The 21,398-nt window shown below is 37.2% G+C and overlaps 1 protein-coding gene across 7 annotated transcripts in view; it reads right to left on the bottom strand.

Annotated features, from left to right (window-relative positions):
- The window catches only part of strbp (spermatid perinuclear RNA binding protein), an 88,597-nt gene that overhangs the window by 32,878 nt on the left and 34,321 nt on the right, over positions 1–21,398 (bottom strand). For all 7 annotated transcript variants that reach the window (XM_032569285.1, XM_032569289.1, XM_032569287.1 and 4 more), the window contains 2 exons: positions 10,809–10,981; positions 663–928 (listed from right to left, as the gene is read on the bottom strand). In XM_032569285.1, the coding sequence (XP_032425176.1) occupies positions 663–928; positions 10,809–10,811 (269 nt within the window). In that variant the 5' untranslated portion in view covers positions 10,812–10,981. The remainder of the gene's footprint in view (positions 1–662; positions 929–10,808; positions 10,982–21,398) is intronic.

The following is a 21,398-nucleotide window of genomic DNA, read 5'->3' as shown; positions in this document are numbered from 1 at the left end:
CAACAATTAGAGTAACGTAAACAGGTCTTTCTTTAATAAAAATCAAAGCTTTGCCTCAGGTTGTAAATGTTCATAATATTAAATAAATATTCTGCAGAAAGTTATTATTTTTTTGCTGTCTGACAATTAAAAGCCATACTCTTTGTAAACAGCTTTGTTCAAAAACGTGTCAAACCTTGTTTCCTTGACATAATAATCAGCTTACAGGCAGCCTGATTAAATTATTAAAATACAGTGCTGCAGTTAATACGACAAAATCAGATCAGACAGAGCAATTCAGCACTGTAATGAGAACTAGCGAACCATTTCTACAAAAACGATTCATGAAGATATTCAACCATGAAGACTCTGCCTGACAAGACACTGAAAAGCTGTAGAGTTATTTCCCTTTGCTGAAACACAGACTCCAGGAGCATTTAAAGAAGGTTGCTTAAACATGGCTATCTGGGGGCCACTGATGATGTTACAGATGGCACACCAAAATCAAAAGACATGAAAGAATATTAGTGATTTTGCAATAGAGGTATATCATAAAAATAAGCATCTAGAGATGAAAATGTTAGTCAGCATCTTTTTTTTTTACTTTACCGATATAAACAGTTTCTGTGGTTATAAAACTAATAATAAATCTTAGTTGTATAACAGGTGTATTTTCCGTTTACCTGTATCCCTCATTGGATTCCTCGGCTTCTTCTCTGGGCTCCTCACCAGGATCGTCCTCCTCTGTGCTGTCTGCTGGTTGGCTGTCGAAGTTGCTGTTAGGGGCGTCGCCGCTGCTCTGATCCATCCAATCGGCGACCTGTTTGAGCGCGCACTCGACGGTGGACACCAGCGTCTGAACGGCTTCCAGCTCCTGCGAGGAGGGGTAGATGGTGGAGTGCTTTGCCATGACATGGCGGTCATCGTTGCTGAAGGAACGGAAGGACCTCTGAAAATGAGGACAAACAACTTCCTTAGTCATTCAGATAGGAAAAAATAGAAAGAAAACTACATAAAATGAAAACCTGTTTGTAATGAAAGAAAAGAATTTCCTCAAAGAAAACAGCAAAGTTTTTAAAATACAATATTAGAAATACATTGAACAATGTGAATTCCATAATTTTTTAAAAATAAACAAACATTTTATTTCCTAAAATGCTGTAATATAGCACTTCTTTAGTGATTTTGAACCAAGTGAAGCTAAAACTACACACCAGATGAGTTTCAGGTAAATCATATAGACAAAGGTGTTTTCATCTTAAATGCAAAATGTAGATATATTTTGTATAGTTTTGCCTTAAGTACTGCTCTGAATATGTTGTTTTTTTCAGAAATTGATCTTTGTTTATGTCTGTATAGTGTAGCTGACGATTAATCAATTACTAAATTAATTGGCGATTATTTCAATAATTGATTCATCATGATTAATCCAATTATTCAGATTAATTGTTTCAGCCTTATGGTTAAGAATGAAAACTGCAGGACCATTTCTTGTTGCTGACACAGCATACAGTGTGAATAAGAAGCCTGTGAGAGCTCACCAACCCAGAGACGTAAGCACAAAAAGCCATTAGAAGTCAATCCTATCCCCATACTCATACCCTGTCCGTTCTTTCCTAACTCAATCAGACATTTTGGCCTTGGGAATTCATGTCAGCTCCTCAGTCTTTCTGATTTGCTCCTTCTTACTCTTCAGGAAGTATATGAAAGGGAAGCACTGATGGAAGACACCAGGTGCGAAACATCAAATGAGGGTTTCTCAGGGGAGAGTTAATGACAGAAAAAAGAGGGAGCTTGCCATGGGAGCAGAGGAGGAGGAGAATGGATAACACCAGGAACGGGAAATGGGAACAGTACAGAGTCTTTATAAACGGATAGGAACAAAAATGGTTGTGAAGTAGGAGGCACAAAGATGAAAGGGAAAGTAAAGAGATGAATAAAGTAGAGCAGCGGGTGCAACGGTGTATTTAGTTTTTTGCATATTGCAGTAAATAGCATTCAGACAGAGCTCTGGATCTACATGTGGATTTACATAAAAAACACCGTGGTAAACGTTGGCTTGTTTTCATCCCTTCTGCCTTCACATCTCAAAGCTTGGTGCCATAGAGAAAATATCTTTAATAAAAACACTAGTGATGAGTCCATTGATCCACTGCCAGTGAGTTGATACAATAAAGACACAGTTATACCCTGACAGATTTCGATGTAAAATGTTTTTATATTAACCAAAAAGTTGATTTCTTACAGTAAATAAAATGAGCATCTCATAAAAGATAATAAAAGAATGTAAAATGAGACTCAATTTAAAAACAAAAAGTTTTCAGTCACATTTTATTGTAAATGTTACGTCAAATATTATTCAAACCTTTCTCAATAATTAACTAAAGATTCTTTATTGGCTTTGGAGCAAGCAAATTATTCCAATAGTTGCTGTTCTCACTGGTATTTGGAAGATTTATCTTTATCTCTCCAAGACTATGAGGTTGGATCACTTCTTCGCCTTAATCTTTACAGAAAGGGACTGATAATTTTCAACTGGATAATAGTAACTATTAAACAATTGAATTAAAACCTATTTTGTTAAGGCTTGCAATTCCAGCACATTTCATGTGCAATATAAAAACCATTTCAGGCTACAAATGTGCTTCATTTATCCTGACAAAAGCAGACTTTTATATCTGCTCATAAGAAAAAGAGAGAACATTCAGTGGATACAAAACTACTCTCGTTGATAAAGGAACACATACAATAACACAGCTTGTCTGTGGTAAGAATTTTAAAAAGAAAAGCAAACATATTCCAAAAATAATAATTACAATGCAACACAAAAGACTCCACCGCAGGAGCATCACCAGAATCAGTCTCGCAGGTGATCATTCACAACTTTTATCTTTCACAATGGCATTTTAGTGCTTTCAGAAACTCCTACCGGTAAAATCAATATACATTTTCAGGTGAACTCAAAATTTATTTGTTTGGTTTTCATTGAATACACAACAAAACATCTAAGGAGTTGAATAATTTATAATCTATACACCAATAAGTATTGTTCTTTCCGTTTTGATTCTCTGTCTATTTGTTTTCAGAAATATGCAGGTCATCTATAATAGAAATAAAATCAAAATTTTCAGAGAGATTAATTTTTGTTTTAAATAGTAGACAATATTCCTGCTAAGTGTGAGGTGCACAGTTGAGTGTGAGGATGGCGCTCCTACCAAGCTGCAGAGTAGACCTGCTTATCTCAAAGCCCCACATTTCCCTTTATTCTCTCCAACACACACATGAACTCAAAGAGTCCAACACATCAGTGCTCATAAGCAACACACACACACACAAAGAGGAGAGATGACCTTTTCAAAGTGGTGTAGCCTGAGGGCTATTATCAATCTACTTAAAATCCAAGGACCTTTGCGCGCTCACATACTCAACTGTGAATTCTCGAAGATGAACAAAAAGCTTTCTTTATAAATCCTAAAACTAAAGCGTCACCCTGAGATCTACATTCCTAAATGGCGGCAACTCCTCTGGACTAAATAATCACGTCCACATACCCACAGCATAAGGAAATGCACACAAAAGAAAAACCACGCACACTCCACACCGATCCTAATTGAAACGGTGACGCTCTCTTTCACTGAAGTGACTGAGATAAAGCCATTAACAGCGTGGAGAACAAGCGCAGCACAATAATTGCAGCCTCACAGTCTGTGTGGTTCAGGATGTAGAGTGTTGTTGGAAACATTTGAGAGAGTTCACACAAAGGTTCAATTCAGATTCTTTGAAACTATGCAGCCAACAACAGGAGAGACATGAGGTGAATTAAGATACCATTAAGATATCCCTATGTTAAAATATGACATGAGTTTTAAGTAGTGTCCTGTTTAATCATCTTGGTGGGGAAACTTTTTTTAATGAAGAAATAAGTTAAGAAATATCAAAACGCCTCTCATGCACTGACACGTACAGTATATGAACTTGATTTTACAATGACATTACTCAGGAGTAACACATCAATCTGAGCGCTCATCCAACATTTTCTTACCACACTGGGTTTATCTTGTACTTGTGTGTCTTCTCAAAGCTGTGTTTAACAGAGCGGTCGTAGGAAATTTTATGAGCTGTGGCTAATGGGAGCTTCTGCAACCATAAACCAAACTGAGAGGAGGGAGGGTGCCAGCAAATTTATGTATGTAAAGCTGCGTTCCTTGACTGCGGGGGCCATTGTTGGCCAGCTGTTGTGATGACCACGTAAATCAACACAGTTAAGTGGGACTCACTGACAAGAATCGACCCTGCGAGCCAGTGTCTGTAGAGAGAACACTGCTGACATTAGGACGAGGAAGCATAGATGTGATGGGCCTTCAAACATAGACTCAGAGGTTATTCTAGGCACTCATGGTTATGTTGTTCTCGGCTGACAACAGTCTCTTAAAGACAGAAGTTACCTGTACAGCATATTCGCTTACAAACGGGTAAATGAAAGCAAACAAATCAAGCATGAAAGACAAATCAGAGGTTATGATCCAGTGTTCCTGTGACAACCTCAAGAGTCATTGTAAAGTTCACACTTTATTTTAAATCATCTCATTTAGATGGGTGAGCATCATTTACTTTGGGGTAAATAATCAAAATTAAATACTCAAATACTCACACCTAAATCTGTGTTTTTGACTTGTTCTTGTTGTTAAATCATCACCCCCTTAACTTTAACCCCCCCAGTATTTTAGATGTTGAGCTAGGTTCTTCTTAACCTCCTGGAAGACCCGTCAATATACTTAAGTAAATTGTGGTAGGCCAGTCACGCCTGGACAGATTCACCACCGTTTCATGTTATCTCCATTTGTAGATAATGATTCATGGACACATTCATCTTTAAAAATTGGTGCTTTGGGCGCGCCGTGGTGGCGTAGCGGTTAGCGCGACCCGTATTTGGAGGCCTTGAGTCCTCGACGCGGCCGTCGCGAGTTCGACTCCCGGACCCGACGACATTTGCCGCATGTCTTCCCCCCTCTCCTTCCCTGTTTCCTGTTGGCCTACTTTCGTAAAAGGGACACTAGAGCCCACAAAAGACCCCCTGGAGGGGTACAAAAAAAAAAAAAAAAATTGGTGCTTTAACTGTTCCCTGACTGACAGATTTCGATTACTATTTGTCGTTTGTTCATTAATTTATTTAACCCAAGCTATAATGTGTTGTTTGTTTAAATTTGTTTGCTTACAACATGTTGTCAGGAAAGTTTTTTTAGTGGATTTCTTGAATCTACAGGTCAGGCATGAATGTAGCCCAGTGTCGCCAATGATGTTTAAACAGAAAAATGTGGTTAATTCATAATTTAAGAAGGGGAGCAATGTATCTTCACACAGGCACAGGTAAGCCTGTATATCTACTCCCACCCCACTCTTTAAATATGAAATTATTATTTGAAAACTGCATATTATAATGTATTTGGCAATATGAAATACCTAAGGAAAAAAGAAATCTATAAAGAGGGGGATATTTTTTCCACACACTGTACACCTTCACATGTCACTGGTGCTTTTAGACCACACACTTGCCAATTACACTCCATTTCATGCTCCACTGGAACCTACCAGCTGGCAGGACCGTGTTACATAACCACATTACACAGCATTTACAACTTACAGTGTGCACTAATGTGCAAACACTCTAATGCAAGAAAATACATAGAATATCAGGATAAAAATCTGAGAAAGATTCAATATACACAAACCATACAGGACGGTTACAGGGGAATATACAGTAGATATAAAAAACATGATATGATCAGTCACGGTCATCACTTCTGTCCATAAGCTCCACATCTATCCTTAACGCCCTGCAGTAAAAGCACATCAGTCCACACCGATCCTAATTGAAATGGTGACACTCTCTTTCACTGAAGAGAGTAGGAGCAGCTACTTCACAACTAAATGGAGCAGGATCCACGAATTTCCGTTCCTCTGCTGCCTGTCTCCTCCAAACTCCTCCTGTCTCTGCAGCCATCTGCTATAAATTACGTGACCCAATGCCAAGGACAAGGCTTACTAGAGCAATATCATCTGTGATAGAAAGTGTAGTCCTCATTCATGTGGTCGTGTGAGCTGCCCTGAACATCCTTTAACTTTTTAATCAGAACCTATGAACATTTTTGTGCACGTGTGTGTCTCTGTATTTAGGAAGTGGAGATGATAAAAGTCTCTTAAATGTGTTAAAAGCACAAAAATAAATAGAAGAAGATGAAGGCAGAAAGGTGTCAAAACTGCAGAGATAGATAAATAACTTTTATTATTTTTGGGAAGCTGAAGTAAAAAAAAAAAGAAAAAAAAAAAAGGTTTGTTCAAAAGCTGACAGCACAAGCCTTCACAGTGAAACTAATATCCAGAAAAACAGTCATCACCTATAAATACCACGCAAAAAAACATTTCAGAAGTGCTGTTTGGGGAAAATGTCACACCTATTTAGAACAAAAGGCAACCATGTGAAAGAAAAAGAAACTTCAAAAACTCTCAAAATAGTCCTTGAGAGACAGAACAAGCAAGACAGAAGGGGGGAAAAAAGCAACAACTCAGTGCCTTCACTGCAATATCCAGCAGCCTCAGGGGGATTGCATTAAAAATTCATCCTGTGATTTATCTGCACTCTGCTTGGCAGGGCGGCCTCGCCACACTCCACCATCCTGCTTTATTGTGTGCACTCGCACTAGCTGTCTCTCAAATTACCAGACATGCAGAACGTCACATACGCAACATAGCAGGGTACACATGCATCAAAATATATAAATAAAACCCCACGCATGGATTCATCGAAATATCAGAAATACCATTAGCACCAAGTCTATCAGCTGCCCTGAAAGCATGGGGGGGAAATGAGCTACAGCAAAGCCATACACTGGAACAGTTATGCTGCATGCATACTGCATCAGTATTCCCAGACTGTATTGTTTAGACAAGAACGATGTTCATAGAAATTCTGTTAGAATCTGTCAAGCCCATAAATCAGCCTCCAAAACATCAACCCACTGCCTAATTTCTACTAATTTAGTTTGCGTGCGTGCGTATGTGTGCGTGTTTCTGTACTTTCCTCGTGGTAATGCAGAAACATGGTTTATAGGCGCTCTATAACACTTTATGACCTAGTTGCTTAAAACCAGCTAAAAGAACCTTCATTTACCCCAATCATGTACAGGATGGAGTGAAATATTCATTTTATTTAAATATACTGACTTTTAAATAAAATATGCATAGCTAAATTCTCGAGGAACATAAAATGGACATAAATAATAGTGACACAGAAAAACACAAATACACTACAGTAACAAATCTCTTAGCTTAGGATTTATAGATCTAAACCCCCCAAAATGTAAAGATTTAAAACATTTCATACTTACTTAAAGGCAAAATGTTACAAAAGTTACTGTAATTCCTGTAATACAGGTTATTGAAGTAAACTGCTGAAAGCAGCGTACTAGCAGTCAAGGCTGGTAAATACTTATTTGGAGTGGAACACTAACAGTAAAATAACACAATAAAAATACGACAATTCCATGGTATCACAGTTTTAACACTGCAATCCATTACATGGTCTATTTGGCTTTAATACAGCAGAAAGGAAGCATTAGTTCAGCTTCAGCTAAAACAACATAACATATTTTTAGTTACATCACGGCTAACAACTAAATACTATTATTTAAATTTTGTTTAGAGTTGCGGAATATATTAAACCATATCCTCCACTGTGATGAAATATTATATTTTGAGTGTTATGCATGCAAATTCTGCATGCCAAAATTAATTTTGGCAACATGATGGTGGAAAATTTCAACTGCTTTGAAACTGCTTGACATTTAATTTATCTTTGGGAGAAACCAAGCATTTCAGACTAGAACTGGATATTAATTTCGCATCATACTTGATAAGTCATTTCTATACAATTCACAACAATTCATAACATGTTTCATGTGCTTTTGCTCAGCTGCATTGAGCATGAAGCTTTGGTTTAAAGAAATGTCTGGAGAAACTCCAGGTGGTTTATTAAATGGTTTCTCCTTAACTCAGTGCAGCAGTGAGATCTGAAAAGCTGCTTCAGAAGTTTGGGAACTGCAAACCAGAAGCCAGTAAGCTTTCAAAGAGGGTGTATTGTAAATACGAAACTTAGAAATGAAAAATTAATGGCTAATCCCTACTCTGTGATCTATTATTAGTACACTAAGCATTCATTTTATGTTTCTTTTTTAAGGCTGGCTTTTCTTTTTCTAAAACTGGTGCTGAATAGAAAAGTGAAATGGAAAGTAGAGAGACCATCTAATTTAACTTGGTGTCTTCTCTTCTTTTCAACAGAAAAAATAAAGTTGTGCTTTGGTGGCACAGGAATCAAACCTACGATCATCTGCTGCAAGGCAACTGGGCTAACAACTGCACCAATCTGGTGCCAAGGTGTCTCACGTGAAATACAAAATCCCATTTTTCTAAGGATTTGGGACAACTTCTCTAGAGTCTCACTTAGAAATCTAGGTTGTCACCAGTAATGTGACCACATGGTCAAACAATAAGACAGAAAGAACAGTATACACTTACAAACAAAATGTAGCAAAGTGTAGTTATTGAACTTCTATAGAAACATCAATGAAAACAGTTGTTTGCTCTGTTGTTTGGCTTGCATTTTGACGCGACTGCCAAGGTCAGCAATTGCTGCATTGCCCTAAGTCAGGAGTAATCACAGTACTGAGTTTGCAGCATGGGGCATGCACTGGTCTCATTACCCTTGGTTATTTATGAGCTCAGCTATGTTTTCCCTTTGTGCAATGTCCAACCTCAGCACCACCAGTAACATCTTGTTTTCTTCTCAAAATGCATTTTTCTCCTCTCCGCCCCGTTTTTCTTCATTCCTCTGCCTCTCAAGCAAACGACTCTTCCACTTATTCACTTTTTGTACCAATTTCTCCTCCTCCCTTTTCTTGTTCTACTTTGTAATAATTCATCTTCTGCTCAGCCCAGCCCCCATGGGAAAGGAACTTCCACTGTCACAAGCCAAGACCATTAATCAATCCTCCGTCCCGCACACGTTTTACCTCAACCTTTCTGCTCCTAACGCTCCTTCTCCACTCCTCCCCTCCACTTTGCACATCCCCTTTGGCTTTCAACGTTCTTTTTTACCGTTATTTTCATATTATTCTATAATTTATGTTTTATGGTCTTATTTGCTTCCCCTTGTCATTTTCTCTTTCCTCAGCTCTCTTTGATCTTCTGAGCCGTCCTCTCCACCCAGTGCTGAAGTTCCTTTGAACAGTATCTCTGTGCTCCTGTAACAGGCATCTTACACCTTTTCTAACATAATTAAAAATTGTGTTGTTACATTTCTTTGCTCTTTCTAAACTTGCAAAATATGGAGACAAAAGAGCTATTATTAAGCAATAATATTTACTCACTAAATGTCAGGAGCATATTAGCAAGACAGAGCACATTAATTAAATCTAGAAATATTAATTATGCAGTGATACTAATATTAAAGAGAAAATCCAAAAGGTCACGAGAAAACGGCTTGGCTCTATGAAAAACAGCCATACATAAAGAATCTTCAACACTACTTGCATCCCATGCTAATGAGATATTATTAAATAAATGCATTACCAATGCATTAAATTAAAATCCTATTTAATTGCAGTAGAATAGGTTTCCTTTAGTATAGAAAAAAGTAGAATATTTATGTTTGCTGCATTTATTTTCAACAGAAAAAGAGACGACTTTAGGCCACTGAGGATTAATCCAGTCCTTTTTCAGACAAGGAACTTCTGAAGCTTCATCTGGCAAAAGCAAAATTTGTAACTGAAATAAGGCGACTCTTGAAGTAGTTCCTGAAATCGTTGTTTTTTGTCTCTTAGTCTTTAAGTAGTTTTGGTAATCATCTTTGCTCATGCAGCTTTTGCTATCTCACTCAACATTCCATAGGAATACTTAGACACAGCAATCTGCATAAAACCAGATTTTTTAAGAACAGCTTTATGTAGATTTTTCAACTTGGGGAAACTTTTAGACAATTTTTATATCAGCAGTCTTCTCCATTACTGTGTTCTTGGTAGTTTTATTTATTTATTTTTTGACACGTTCATGTAAATGATTTAAACGGAAAAGGCTGGTTTTGTATTTTTGCTGAATCTTAGCTACATATTTCCTGGCAGCATTTCACAAAGTTGGAGCATAGAATAAGAGGGATCTTTGACAAATCTACTTTGCACAATTTCCTGGGTCCACTTTTATGCACTGGATTTAGGTCAGGGTACAGAGGCTGCTATGAAGAATGTTAGTTTTGTATTAGGTTAACCATTTCTGAGTTGATTAGACCATATGTTTGAGCTCATTATGGTGCCAGAGATGATACTGCTACAATTGTTCCCAAATTAAAGGTTGGATCTTCTACATTTATAATGTAATATTATGCTACTGCTGTTAAAAATATTTATAAGAATTTATATTATTTTGAAGGATGCTGTAAATGGTTTTATTTTCTGCCTCTTTTTACCTTCATCTCATCTATTTTGTTGCATTTCTTCATTTTCTAAATGCTCATAACTCATTCTCTTTTCTTATTGCAGAGCCTCTCAACATCTACTCTATTCTCACTGATGTATGAGCTCTCCTCCCCTATCTGCCCTGAACAAGCCTTTATCACACATCTATTTCTCAGCCAGGACTTACACTATCTGTTAGCGATGTGTATAACAACTTATCAGATCGAACTCACGGCCTCTATTCGAGAGAAGTGATTTCTCCACTGTGGATAATCCACACCCCCCACGCAGAAATCCCAAGCACCTACAAAACAATCAGTGCATTACCATGCCTGCAGGAGGAGTGGTCACTTGTTTCCTTCCTGCTGACGCCCACTTCTGGAGTTGGAGGGCGTGTGGTGGGGTGCAGAAGCAAGGTTACTCGTCAGGATGTTGATGGCGAGACGCTTCTGCTCCTCATGTGCTCGTCTCTCACTCTGGCCACTCTAGAACGATGGTTTCTAAAGAATGAACAGCAGAAAGAGAAAATAAGAAAGGTTTGATCAATAATACAACAACTTACTAAACACTACATTGCGAAGTTATTTAATGTGCAACATATAAACAACAGTTATTCAAATTCCTTGAAGTTGCTCACATTTTAACACCACAGACTGAATGGAAAAGGACACATGGTTTTCAAAAACGTTTTGCCAACAATAATCTAAAAATTGCAGATACCTTTGTCAATGCTTTGTGGAACCACCTTCAATTACATTTGCAATAAAATCTTCATCAAGTTTGCATACCCAAATACTATTTTGCTTCTTCTTTTTGACAAAAAAGCTCAACTTCAGTGAGATTGGATGAATAGCTGGATTAATTTATGGACTTTGAGCAGCTTTTCCGTTCTTGCTGTGAAGAATTATCCCCAACGCATGATGCTGCCAACATCATGTTGCAGCCGTTAGTCTATTATACATTGTCCCAAAAATGGTTAGTAGGCTAAACATTATGTCTGTGTAATCACTTGATCTCCTGAATACACAGACATCTCTTTACTAATAGGTCTGATTTCACAGGCTTTTACTTAGGGCTATCAGAGCGAAAGCAGGTTAAAAATAAATGCATGCAACACTTTTTATTAGTAAAAAAAAAAGAATGTTTTTTTCTAACTTCATAAATAATCTGTACCTTGTGTTAATCTAATTTATTCAAATTCCAATAATTCACATTGAACTTTGTGGTTCTTGTGAGAAATGTGAGAAAAATATGGACAAATTCAACATGTAAACTTTTCCAAGGTGTGTAAAAGTACAATGGATACATGAAACAGAGCAGGAACTGACAGACTAACGGATAAGTTCACGAGCAGATAGATGTAGACACACATAGGGAAAATACATGCAAAGAGCCTCACAGGCCCTTATTCATAATTCATGGGCTGGCAATGTTGAAATGGAGGGGGATGTTAAACAAACATGTGTTTGTTTTCATTCACTGGCTTACACTCTTGAGCCCAACAAACCCTCCCTATAGGTCAATAATACAGCTGCAAAATGAACAGAAATTGAATTCATGATTCCTTTTCACACTTGTGGAACGTTTGTTGAAACCACTTTATGTCTGTGGCCACTGAATTTCTTTTTATGTCCAGTTAGAGCCACAACAACAAAACAAAACAATTAATGAACTTCTATCACTTTTATTTTGGAAATTCAACAGATGGCATTCACTGAGCCTAATTTTAGTTTGTTTTAAATAATAGCGTTCTCACAAAAAAGCTCTTGTTTTTTTCATATCATTTGTTTCATATCAAGTTCAAAGAATAACATATAAGAACAAAAAAAGCTATATGATGGTGAAAGCAGGAGAAAAATACTCTAACAGTGCTTTCAAAGACCACCGAGTTGAATTCAACCTTCGATTTTTGTTCACAAAGAAATGATCTTTTTAATTTTATTGAGTTCCCTCATAAACAATGAATTACATATTACTAGGAAATATTTATTTCATTTATACATTCATATAATTGTCTTTCCAACAAGAGCTCCGCTTGATGATTAAACTTTGTGATACAAAAAGCCTGAGATGAAAGGAAAAAGAAATTAAAATGGTGAAAAGCTTAGGCAAAGCAGAGGAGCAGACAGAACTGTAAATGATCACGGACTGCTGCCACCAGGACAGAAAGAACAGGAAAAGCAAGAGGAGCGCTAAACAATCAGACAAGTACAAAGTGGGGGACAGAGTGGAATCGGATAAGCAACAACACAGATATTGAGCTAACCCCTCAGGCAAACAGACTCGAGCAGAAGCTGCTCCTCATTTTCTCCTCAGCTCTCTGTCTTTGAGCTGTTGGCCTTGGGCCGGCCACAATGACAATTACCTCCTCAACACACCTGGCAGTGGCAGAGCCTGTGTCCCAGCACTCGCATTGTGGCAGTTACCTCAGAGCCAGCGCTTATTGCTGGAGGCGGGTAAGCTCTCCTCCAACATGACTTGGCCACTTTAAGACTGCATGCACATGATTATAGTGCGAGCACACAAACACAAATGCTCTGCCAAGAGGCATAATAGCAGTGTGAAAGCCCCCCATTTGATTTTCATTATCAGAACAATTCAGGGATAAACAACAATTTCATCACAGTCTGACAGTGCTTTCCTTCTCCTTTTTCTGAAATTAGAATCATGTGTACGAGAAGGATAAATACCTCGCATTTTTTGTTGCAATATATATATATATATATTTATTTATTTATTTTTTTTTTTTTACACAATATGGGGACCAAATGTTTATTAAATCAAACCCTGAATGAAGCTCTCTCATGAATAAACAGCATGTGGCCAACAGTCTGCAGATCTTCTTCATCACCCCCTTGGGAAATTATCGAGACCAGCTTCTCAAATCCGTGGTTTCATGCTGGCTGTGCAAACTTTACAACCTGTTTGTTAATACTGTATATCCTGTGGCGATTTTGTCTACCTTGGACTAAAGCTGATCAATAATTATATTTTTTCCACACAACACCATAGTGCTCCCTTTTCCTATTTCGCTTTCGTTTCCACCGTGCTGGCTGGTCATTAAAGTGTGATTGTGAGCTATTCTCCTGAGAAGTGGAGGAGAAAAGAGGGGAAAAATCTGGCTGAAAACCTGCCTCATTAACACCAGAGATAGTTTGTGGAAATTAGCATGAACACACACATCCAGGCCTTTACGGAGAAACCAAAACCACACTTTAACTCCATGACATCCCCCAATTATCACATCGATTTCCACAAGCGCTTCATGAATGAAGAAAACCGCACACCTGTGCTGTGTAGTTACCTGGTTGCGCACGAGAAAGGGAAAATTTTGAAAGGGGAAATAAAGAAAGTAAGAATGACAAAAAGAGCTGGAGAATTTGCTGAAGAAGCTGTGGGAAGCAATTTACACCTTTCTTATCTGATAACCGTCAGAGAAGATGAACAGCGGTGGAGACGGAGTGGCAGAAGACAGAGGAAGCAAAGATACTGTGCTAATTAGAGTTAGCAGAGCATAAATATTAATGAAGGTGAAGGGAAGTCTGTTTGTTTTTAGAATTTATTTTTCATTTGTAAATTTCTCTCATGCATATATTTGTAAGTACTTTACATATTATGTAGCTTCAAAAAAGGAAGAAACTATTTTCCACCTTTGCAGATTGGCTATTTTCTCAAGCTGCCACTTTTACACAGGAGATAACAGGGAATGAAAATGTTTTAAAGCAAAGATTCTCTAGTTTATTTTTTTTTTCATATCCCTCATTGCAAAATGTTAGCAATCTCTTGGAAATCTCACAGGTAAAGTAAAAATAAATTTCTTCAGGGAATACACACATGATTATGTGTACAGGTAATTATACAAATGGCAATAATTACTAATTGTGCCAACGGTTAGTAATTGTTGGCACAATTAGTGTCAACAATTGTTAAATGCCAACAACTGCCAACAGTTGTTAAATGAAGAAGCTGAAAAACAGTTTAAAATGCCTAAATTCAAACAGTTTTTCTTTATTTTGGCATTATGGTAAGACCTAGTTTAACTGCAGAGCTGTTAGAAACCTGCTGCTCTCCCTCACATATACACACATTGTGACATAGTGTCTGAGCCCAGTATGAATAATCACTGATTAATAATGACATAATGGCTACTAAAGGCTCATGTATATTGGAAAAATGGCTGACCTAACAATTTCTTGCATAATAGCAAGTCGTAGGTTTTCTTTAAAATTTTGAGAGGTGGAAAATGCATGTTGTTTATTTTAAATGGAATAGTTAAAGCTGTAAATGTAAAATAACTCTTTAGGGTTTCATCTACATTCTGTAACAGAAATCAGACCAAATAAAGTCTCTAATTAATGCAAACTTAGTTGTTAAATTCTCCAATATACCATAAAAAGCAAAAAAGCAAAATGCATTTCCCCATGATTTTGTTTCATTTAATTGATAAGCTGGGAAACTGTCCAGGGTGTATTTTGACCCCTGAAGATTGGCACCAGTCCCCTGCAACCCTGCATGGACAAGTTGGTATAAACAACACATGGATTGATGAATTGTTGAGTATCTCCAACTGAGAGATTGGAGATACTCCACAAATATCAAATAATTTTTTTATTTGAGATTGTTTTACTTTTTCAGTGAATAAACGTATCAGCTCCTGTAAATGCCCAGGGTGGCTTAAGCACCCTGGGCCGTATATTAAGATATTTTATTCCTTTCATGTGTGCATGAAAGCAATAATCTGTGAAAACATCTGCAAAGACCTGCAAAGGTCTGCGGTAATTAAAAATACCACATAGACACCAGAACATACAAATCTCTTCATTCTAGTTAGCGAGCTAGATCAGCAGAATGGATGCAGAATCACGTCTCAGATACAGATCCCTCTCACTGCCTCTGTTGTGACGAAGCGTGGCCTGCTTTAACAGGTGCTAGCCGACAAACGTCTGTTTGCTCAATAAATCGGCGGAGAGAGGCAGAGACAAATGAAGAGAAAAGTGGTCAAAACACAGACAGCTGCTTACAGGAAGATACACGGTGAAAGCAGAGGAGGCAAAACCCAACATGATCAAGACTCATTAAGGACAGAGAAAACCTCCTGCATTTTGAAACATAGACAACCGTGGGAGTTTCCTCTGCTGTTCTCGATTGTTTAAAATCAATCTGATAATTTAGACGATAACGGAGCTAAGCTAAGCTAAAAATTCAAAGTTTTACTTCAGAATGCACAGCTATTCGTCTTGTTCAACCAAATGTTCAGCATCCAAATGTCCAAACTGATAAGTAAGTACCACAACAAGTAATTTAAGCCTTAGGCTAAAGGGAGATTCCCTTCTTATAATGACTTTTTTCCTTTCTAGAGCAAACACGATTTCTTGTCTGATAAAAACGTCCATTATCTCTAAATAAAGTATATCATTATACTTCCTTCCTCTGCTGATAAGAAAAGACCAGAAGAAAAAACTTGGCGTGAAACAACATCATAGAAATGTAGCTAAACCTTTACACAGATTTGACCTTTATAAATTGAATTTACACACAAGAACAGCAAAAACCTCAAAGGTGTTTGTGTTCGTACTTTTGTCACATGTACTGTGCATAACAGACATGATATTTAGGGAGCAACACGCTGTGGATATTATCTGCATTATGTCTCATTAATGCAGGACTATGCAGCAGGCTCAGCGTGGCCTGGAATGATATCAGGACAAAGGACATACGAGATATCACCGGTATGTCCTACGCTCACAGCAAAGACATTTCCTGTCATTTCCAAGCTTAATTTCACTGGAAAACAGAGGAAGTATGCATTCATTAAATAGAATTTACACCAATTTGTAGCATCTTTCACCATTACCATCTCCCTACAACCAAATATTAAACGCAATTACTGAGTAGGCCAACTGCCAACTGCAGCATTCAATCACCACCAGGAATTAGAGCAATAAAATCCAACGCAACAATTTCAAAGCACTGCTGAAGTAGAAAGCTTTGCTGAGTTTGATTCCAACAGGTTTAGTAAAAATTGCTTGATGGTGTGAACAACATTTATGCTCTTACAGATTTGATTTTAATGATCTGCTTACACATTTGATTGGAGTGGAGTGATATGTTAGTGTGAGGGTGGCACTTTCCTTCCATCCCCACTTATTTGTCCACTCAACATTTACTTTCAAATATCATAAAAATAACCAGGTTTGCTTATTTCTTGGTACTTTACGCTGAAAAATGTGGCAAGGCTTTAATGCAATATGCAAACAAATAATATTTATATTAGACCACAAGTGACTAATTCTGTTGTATTTACTTTATTGTTTTGCTCATTTTAGCTTGATGGATGAAACTTGGACAAAACTGAGTATTTTATCAGGAGTCAAATGGTCAAACTGGTTTAGTAGGACAAGGACAAAAAACAATTTTTTCCAAATACATTTTACTGCTGGCTCAGACTTATCAGTATAGCTGCATTTCTCGTCCACATGAAACCTCTAAGATTCTGAGATACTAATGCCTTTAACTCTATTTTTTTTTATTTAATCAACATAGAAAGTATTCCTCAACTGGTGCTTCTGGTTGCTCACATGGAGCTACGTTCTTCTTGTTATGAAACAGGTTTTGCTTTCCACTGTCACCACATGCATGCATAGAATGAGAGATTGCTACAAAGTTAACAACTTGATGCAATGAACTTTTAACAGTCTCAAACTGCTCATTCATGAGCGTCAACCCAAATATTAGTGGGAATGTATGAACATATATCCGATAAATGCGTAAATGTCTGAATCCAAACTGTATTCTCAATTGTGTTTGTTATAATATCACTGCAGTCATTTGTGATCATACTGGAAAAAACAATCGTTAAAAGCCTAAAATTAATATTCCTTTCATGAATATGATCAGTGCATGTAAGCATTTGACTGGAGCTGTATGTTTCTTTGTTTTTTAAGCTTGATTTTACTGAAACTGTATATTGTATATTGACCAGATCTAGGTGCAGGCACAGAGAGGTCAGAGAACACAGTATTGATGAGAAGGCAGAGAAAACGCTGATGTTGCTTCTGGGAGGGAAAATAGATAACACTTACAGGGCAGTGTAACACCCCATGATCAATTATTTAAATGGACGGAGCACTTTGTATCTATCTATCTATCTATCTATCTATCTATCTATCTATCTATCTATCTATCTATCTATCTATCTATCTATCTATCTGGCAGTATTTAGTCCTCCATCCACATCATATTACTCATTTCAGCAGTGTGAGTACTGTCCTGCGTCAGTATGGGGAATAAATAGACTATCACTATGCCAAAGCTGAAGCATGCTACAACTGTGTGTGCGCTGGTAGGATCCTGCTGTGCTGATTTCAGCAGGAACAGATGGTCCTGTCAGGGCTGTGCAGTAGCTCTACAACGTATATTGCATACATTGTGTGTGTGTTTGTTCACTGTGAAGACAGTCTCCTTTGTTCTTCAGCAAATATATATTCCCTCACACTTCCACTTTCCACCAGTTGTAAAGACCGTGGTGCTTTCATGCAGAGACACGCCAACAGTGGCTGCTGCAGTGTAAGTGACATCTTAGTGGTCTTTGGCCTACTTGTCTCCTCCGATGACACTTAGCAGCCTAATCCTCCTTGAAGGGCTCTGCCCTGCTCAACTACTGTTTGCAAACACTAAAAAGCTGTCACACCCCAACCCATTTGTTGTTGGTGCGCTTGTATACGCATGTCTACTGGGGCTGTTCTGCATTTCTGCTTGTACAATTAAATTTGTAATCAGTAAATGGTACCGGAAAAAGTAATGTCTATGAATTTGAAAATGAGTGGCAAATCAAAAAGCTAAGCTGGATATGAGCTTCAAAGATTATGTAAGGTCAATAACCAAAATATATCAGAAAAAGATGAAACAGGATTATTCAAGCCAAATTTAGGTCAAAGGTTGATCTCAATAATGACATGTTAGCTGTATGTTATTTGTTGGGTGCATGTTATGAGAGCTAGGGTTGTCCAGATGTGGTCTAATTCCCTAATGGGCTCCAATTCACAAAGGCAGGTCAGTGAGCACACATGCATAAAGCTTTTTAACGACTTGGTGGTGTGTATGATCCTGCCCCAGCCTCTATTATTTAATTAAGAAAACCAGTGACATGGCAAGTGGTGGAATTTAAAGATTGACAAGATTTTAAAAAATATATAGTTCAAAAACTATATATCCATTATCATTTATGTGTGGATAAAAACAATGTCTGTATGCATCTTTCAAATCAAAATCTCCCTTTTCAGACTCAAATATCCAACCTGTTCTTTCCTTTTTAGCAAATTTAAAAAAAAAAGCAAATGGAAAATATTACTACAATAATCAAGTTTTAAATAAATAATGACCCTGCAAAAACCACATACTGTATGTAGGATGGATAAATATACAGTTGAGTAAACTGACTGATGGCCGGCCAGCTGCTTTAGATAATATTATGAAATCAGGATGTTCATATATTTTTGCACAGGGTATATTATTTACTGATGCTTATTTACATGTTTAAAATACTTTAAGAATATTACCAAAAGTAGACTTCCTATACAGTTGTTATAAAAAGACAACATTACAGAAAAAAAATCCAAAACAGGATTTCAATAAAAGTTTATAGGAAGCCAATTTAAAATAACGAATATGTGATTATAGATGAGTCATAAAGACTGCATGTAGACTGCTGGAATAACTGTAAACAACAGTGGCCGAGAGAAAGACCAGAGTTTCTGGGCGATTTCTTTGCTTCAGTAAACAATATGTTGGATTAGTAACTTTTAGCAGCTTTCAGCTTGCGTAGAATCAGGTCCTGCATTTTAATATTTTCTATTTTTCTCATTTCCTGACTCTTTCTGCCATTACTAATAAAATATCATGGATTATGGTTCATGTGCACGTATGGTGTGGCCAACTGGTTGGAGCAGACCTATCATCAGTCTGTCTTCTTGGCGGTCATTCCTGGAACCTGCAATGGATGCTGTGGTTGTTTTGCAGCTTCTGGTCGGTTTTATATTTGTACTTGAAAATCATGTCTAGCTGTTCCCACCTGTCCCTAGTTCTCATATTGAACCACTTCAATTTAAGATATTGTTGTTTTGTTGCTGAATTATCAGGACACCTCTGCAGTGTCCTAAACATATTGCTCAGGGTTATTTCTGCACTTCTACTTACCAATAAACCCCTCTGAAAAAAGAATTGGAGTTAAAAACACTGATGAATATCAAACTTCTTGTGGATTGCCTGTAGTCAACTGAGTGGAGTTTTGCTAACCATCACAACTCTAAGTTGTATGAATAAAATGTGGAATTTGGTTTGCTGAAGAAGTTGAGTTGCATTTTAACGGAAAATACCTCAGCAAACTGAAAATCAAAGACATTTTTTTTTTAATATAAAGTTTGGACTATGTTTTAAAATGCCTGTTTCAGGTATGGCTTTTTTGACATTTCTGTGAAACTGCTGACAAGTCATGACTCTCTTTTTACTGGCGAAAAACCAACAGAAAATAAAAAATCTCTGGAGAGGTTCTGGATCTCTAAGATGAGAAAATAAATCCGGAAAGCTATCAATTTCAAGAAAACAAACCAAGTTTTTTTTTACACCTGTTTAAGTTAAAACCCTGCGTTACAAACATCAGAAATATATATCTACAAGTAAAAGCATAAAGAACCATCTGCTCTTTCCTCTATAAAAAGATAAAATAAAAATGTTTATACAGAAAACTCAGGCTGGTGGTGTTCTTGAAGCGTAAGCTGCTCCACATCGTGTTCCTTAACATCCTGCGATTTAACCTGCCGTGGTTTAACATTAGCTGATCTGAGCCTCCATTCATTTCAGGTCAGTTTGAGCAATGTGCTCGATTATGGCGGTGTGATTACATACTTCCTTCCTGTCTCTCTCTGGCTTAGTGGAGAAGACGAAGGACATGAGAGAAAACGGAAGGAAAAAGGGGGAGGAGAGAAAACGATAGAATTTGATGTGGATAGAGGAGGTGTAAGGGAGTTTAAAAACAAGGTGGGAATATTGTCAGCATGAACCAAAAACCTGAGACGGAAAAAATTTCACTTTTCATTATGTAGAAGAGTGAAAACTGTAAACCCAACAGATATGGTTATGTATTTGTTAAGAATGCTGAAGCATAAGGGCAAAAAATAATATTAACATGTGTAAAACACACAGAGGAAACAGAATAAATTCGACAAAATACTCCACAGCAGAAGCTGAAGCAGCTTAAGGAAGAAACACTGCAAGATTCAAAACAAATGAAGGAAGATAAGGAAACAGGAAGAGAAAAGGGTGGCTGGGGGGGCAATGAGCTTGCAACAATTTTGGAATTAATATTAAAACAAATTTTAATGAGCCACAGAAAAATGAACACCAATTAAAATTGCTAAATGATAAATTATCAAAGTTATATACACATACAACTTTAATTTTCCTTAATCCATTAAAGTCCAAATTTTGCCCAAAGGTCTCTTAAATAAATCTAATGGTTAATTTCTCATAGTTCCAAGCTTTTAAAGTTTTTTTTTTCCTTTGAAAGTAAAGGTTATCAACAAGAATAAACCAGCAATTTAATACGCATTTGTTTTATTATGCATTTAAAAATCAAAGTAAATCAGGACTGGCAACAATAAAAATCTGTTTTATTGCAGCAGCAATTAAATAATGTTGAATTGCTTAGAAATAAACAGGCCTCTATTGGAGGAAAATAGTTATCAGACCTCTGGGGAAAAAAATCAATGACAACCCAGAACACATCACCTGGACGTGATCATTTATCACTGTAACAGTACAATCACTCTGCAAACCTTCTATTCAAATCGATTGGAAATGTTGTATGACTGGGTTACTCCATTCTTGGTTGTCATAGGTACATCAGTTACAGACATGTAA

The sequence above is a fragment of the Xiphophorus hellerii genome, chromosome 8, assembly GCF_003331165.1.
Source record: "Xiphophorus hellerii strain 12219 chromosome 8, Xiphophorus_hellerii-4.1, whole genome shotgun sequence".
Classification (NCBI taxonomy): Eukaryota; Metazoa; Chordata; class Actinopteri; order Cyprinodontiformes; family Poeciliidae; genus Xiphophorus; species Xiphophorus hellerii.
The sequence above is the reverse complement of the archived record's forward strand: the minus strand, read 5'-3'. Positions and strand labels throughout refer to the sequence as shown.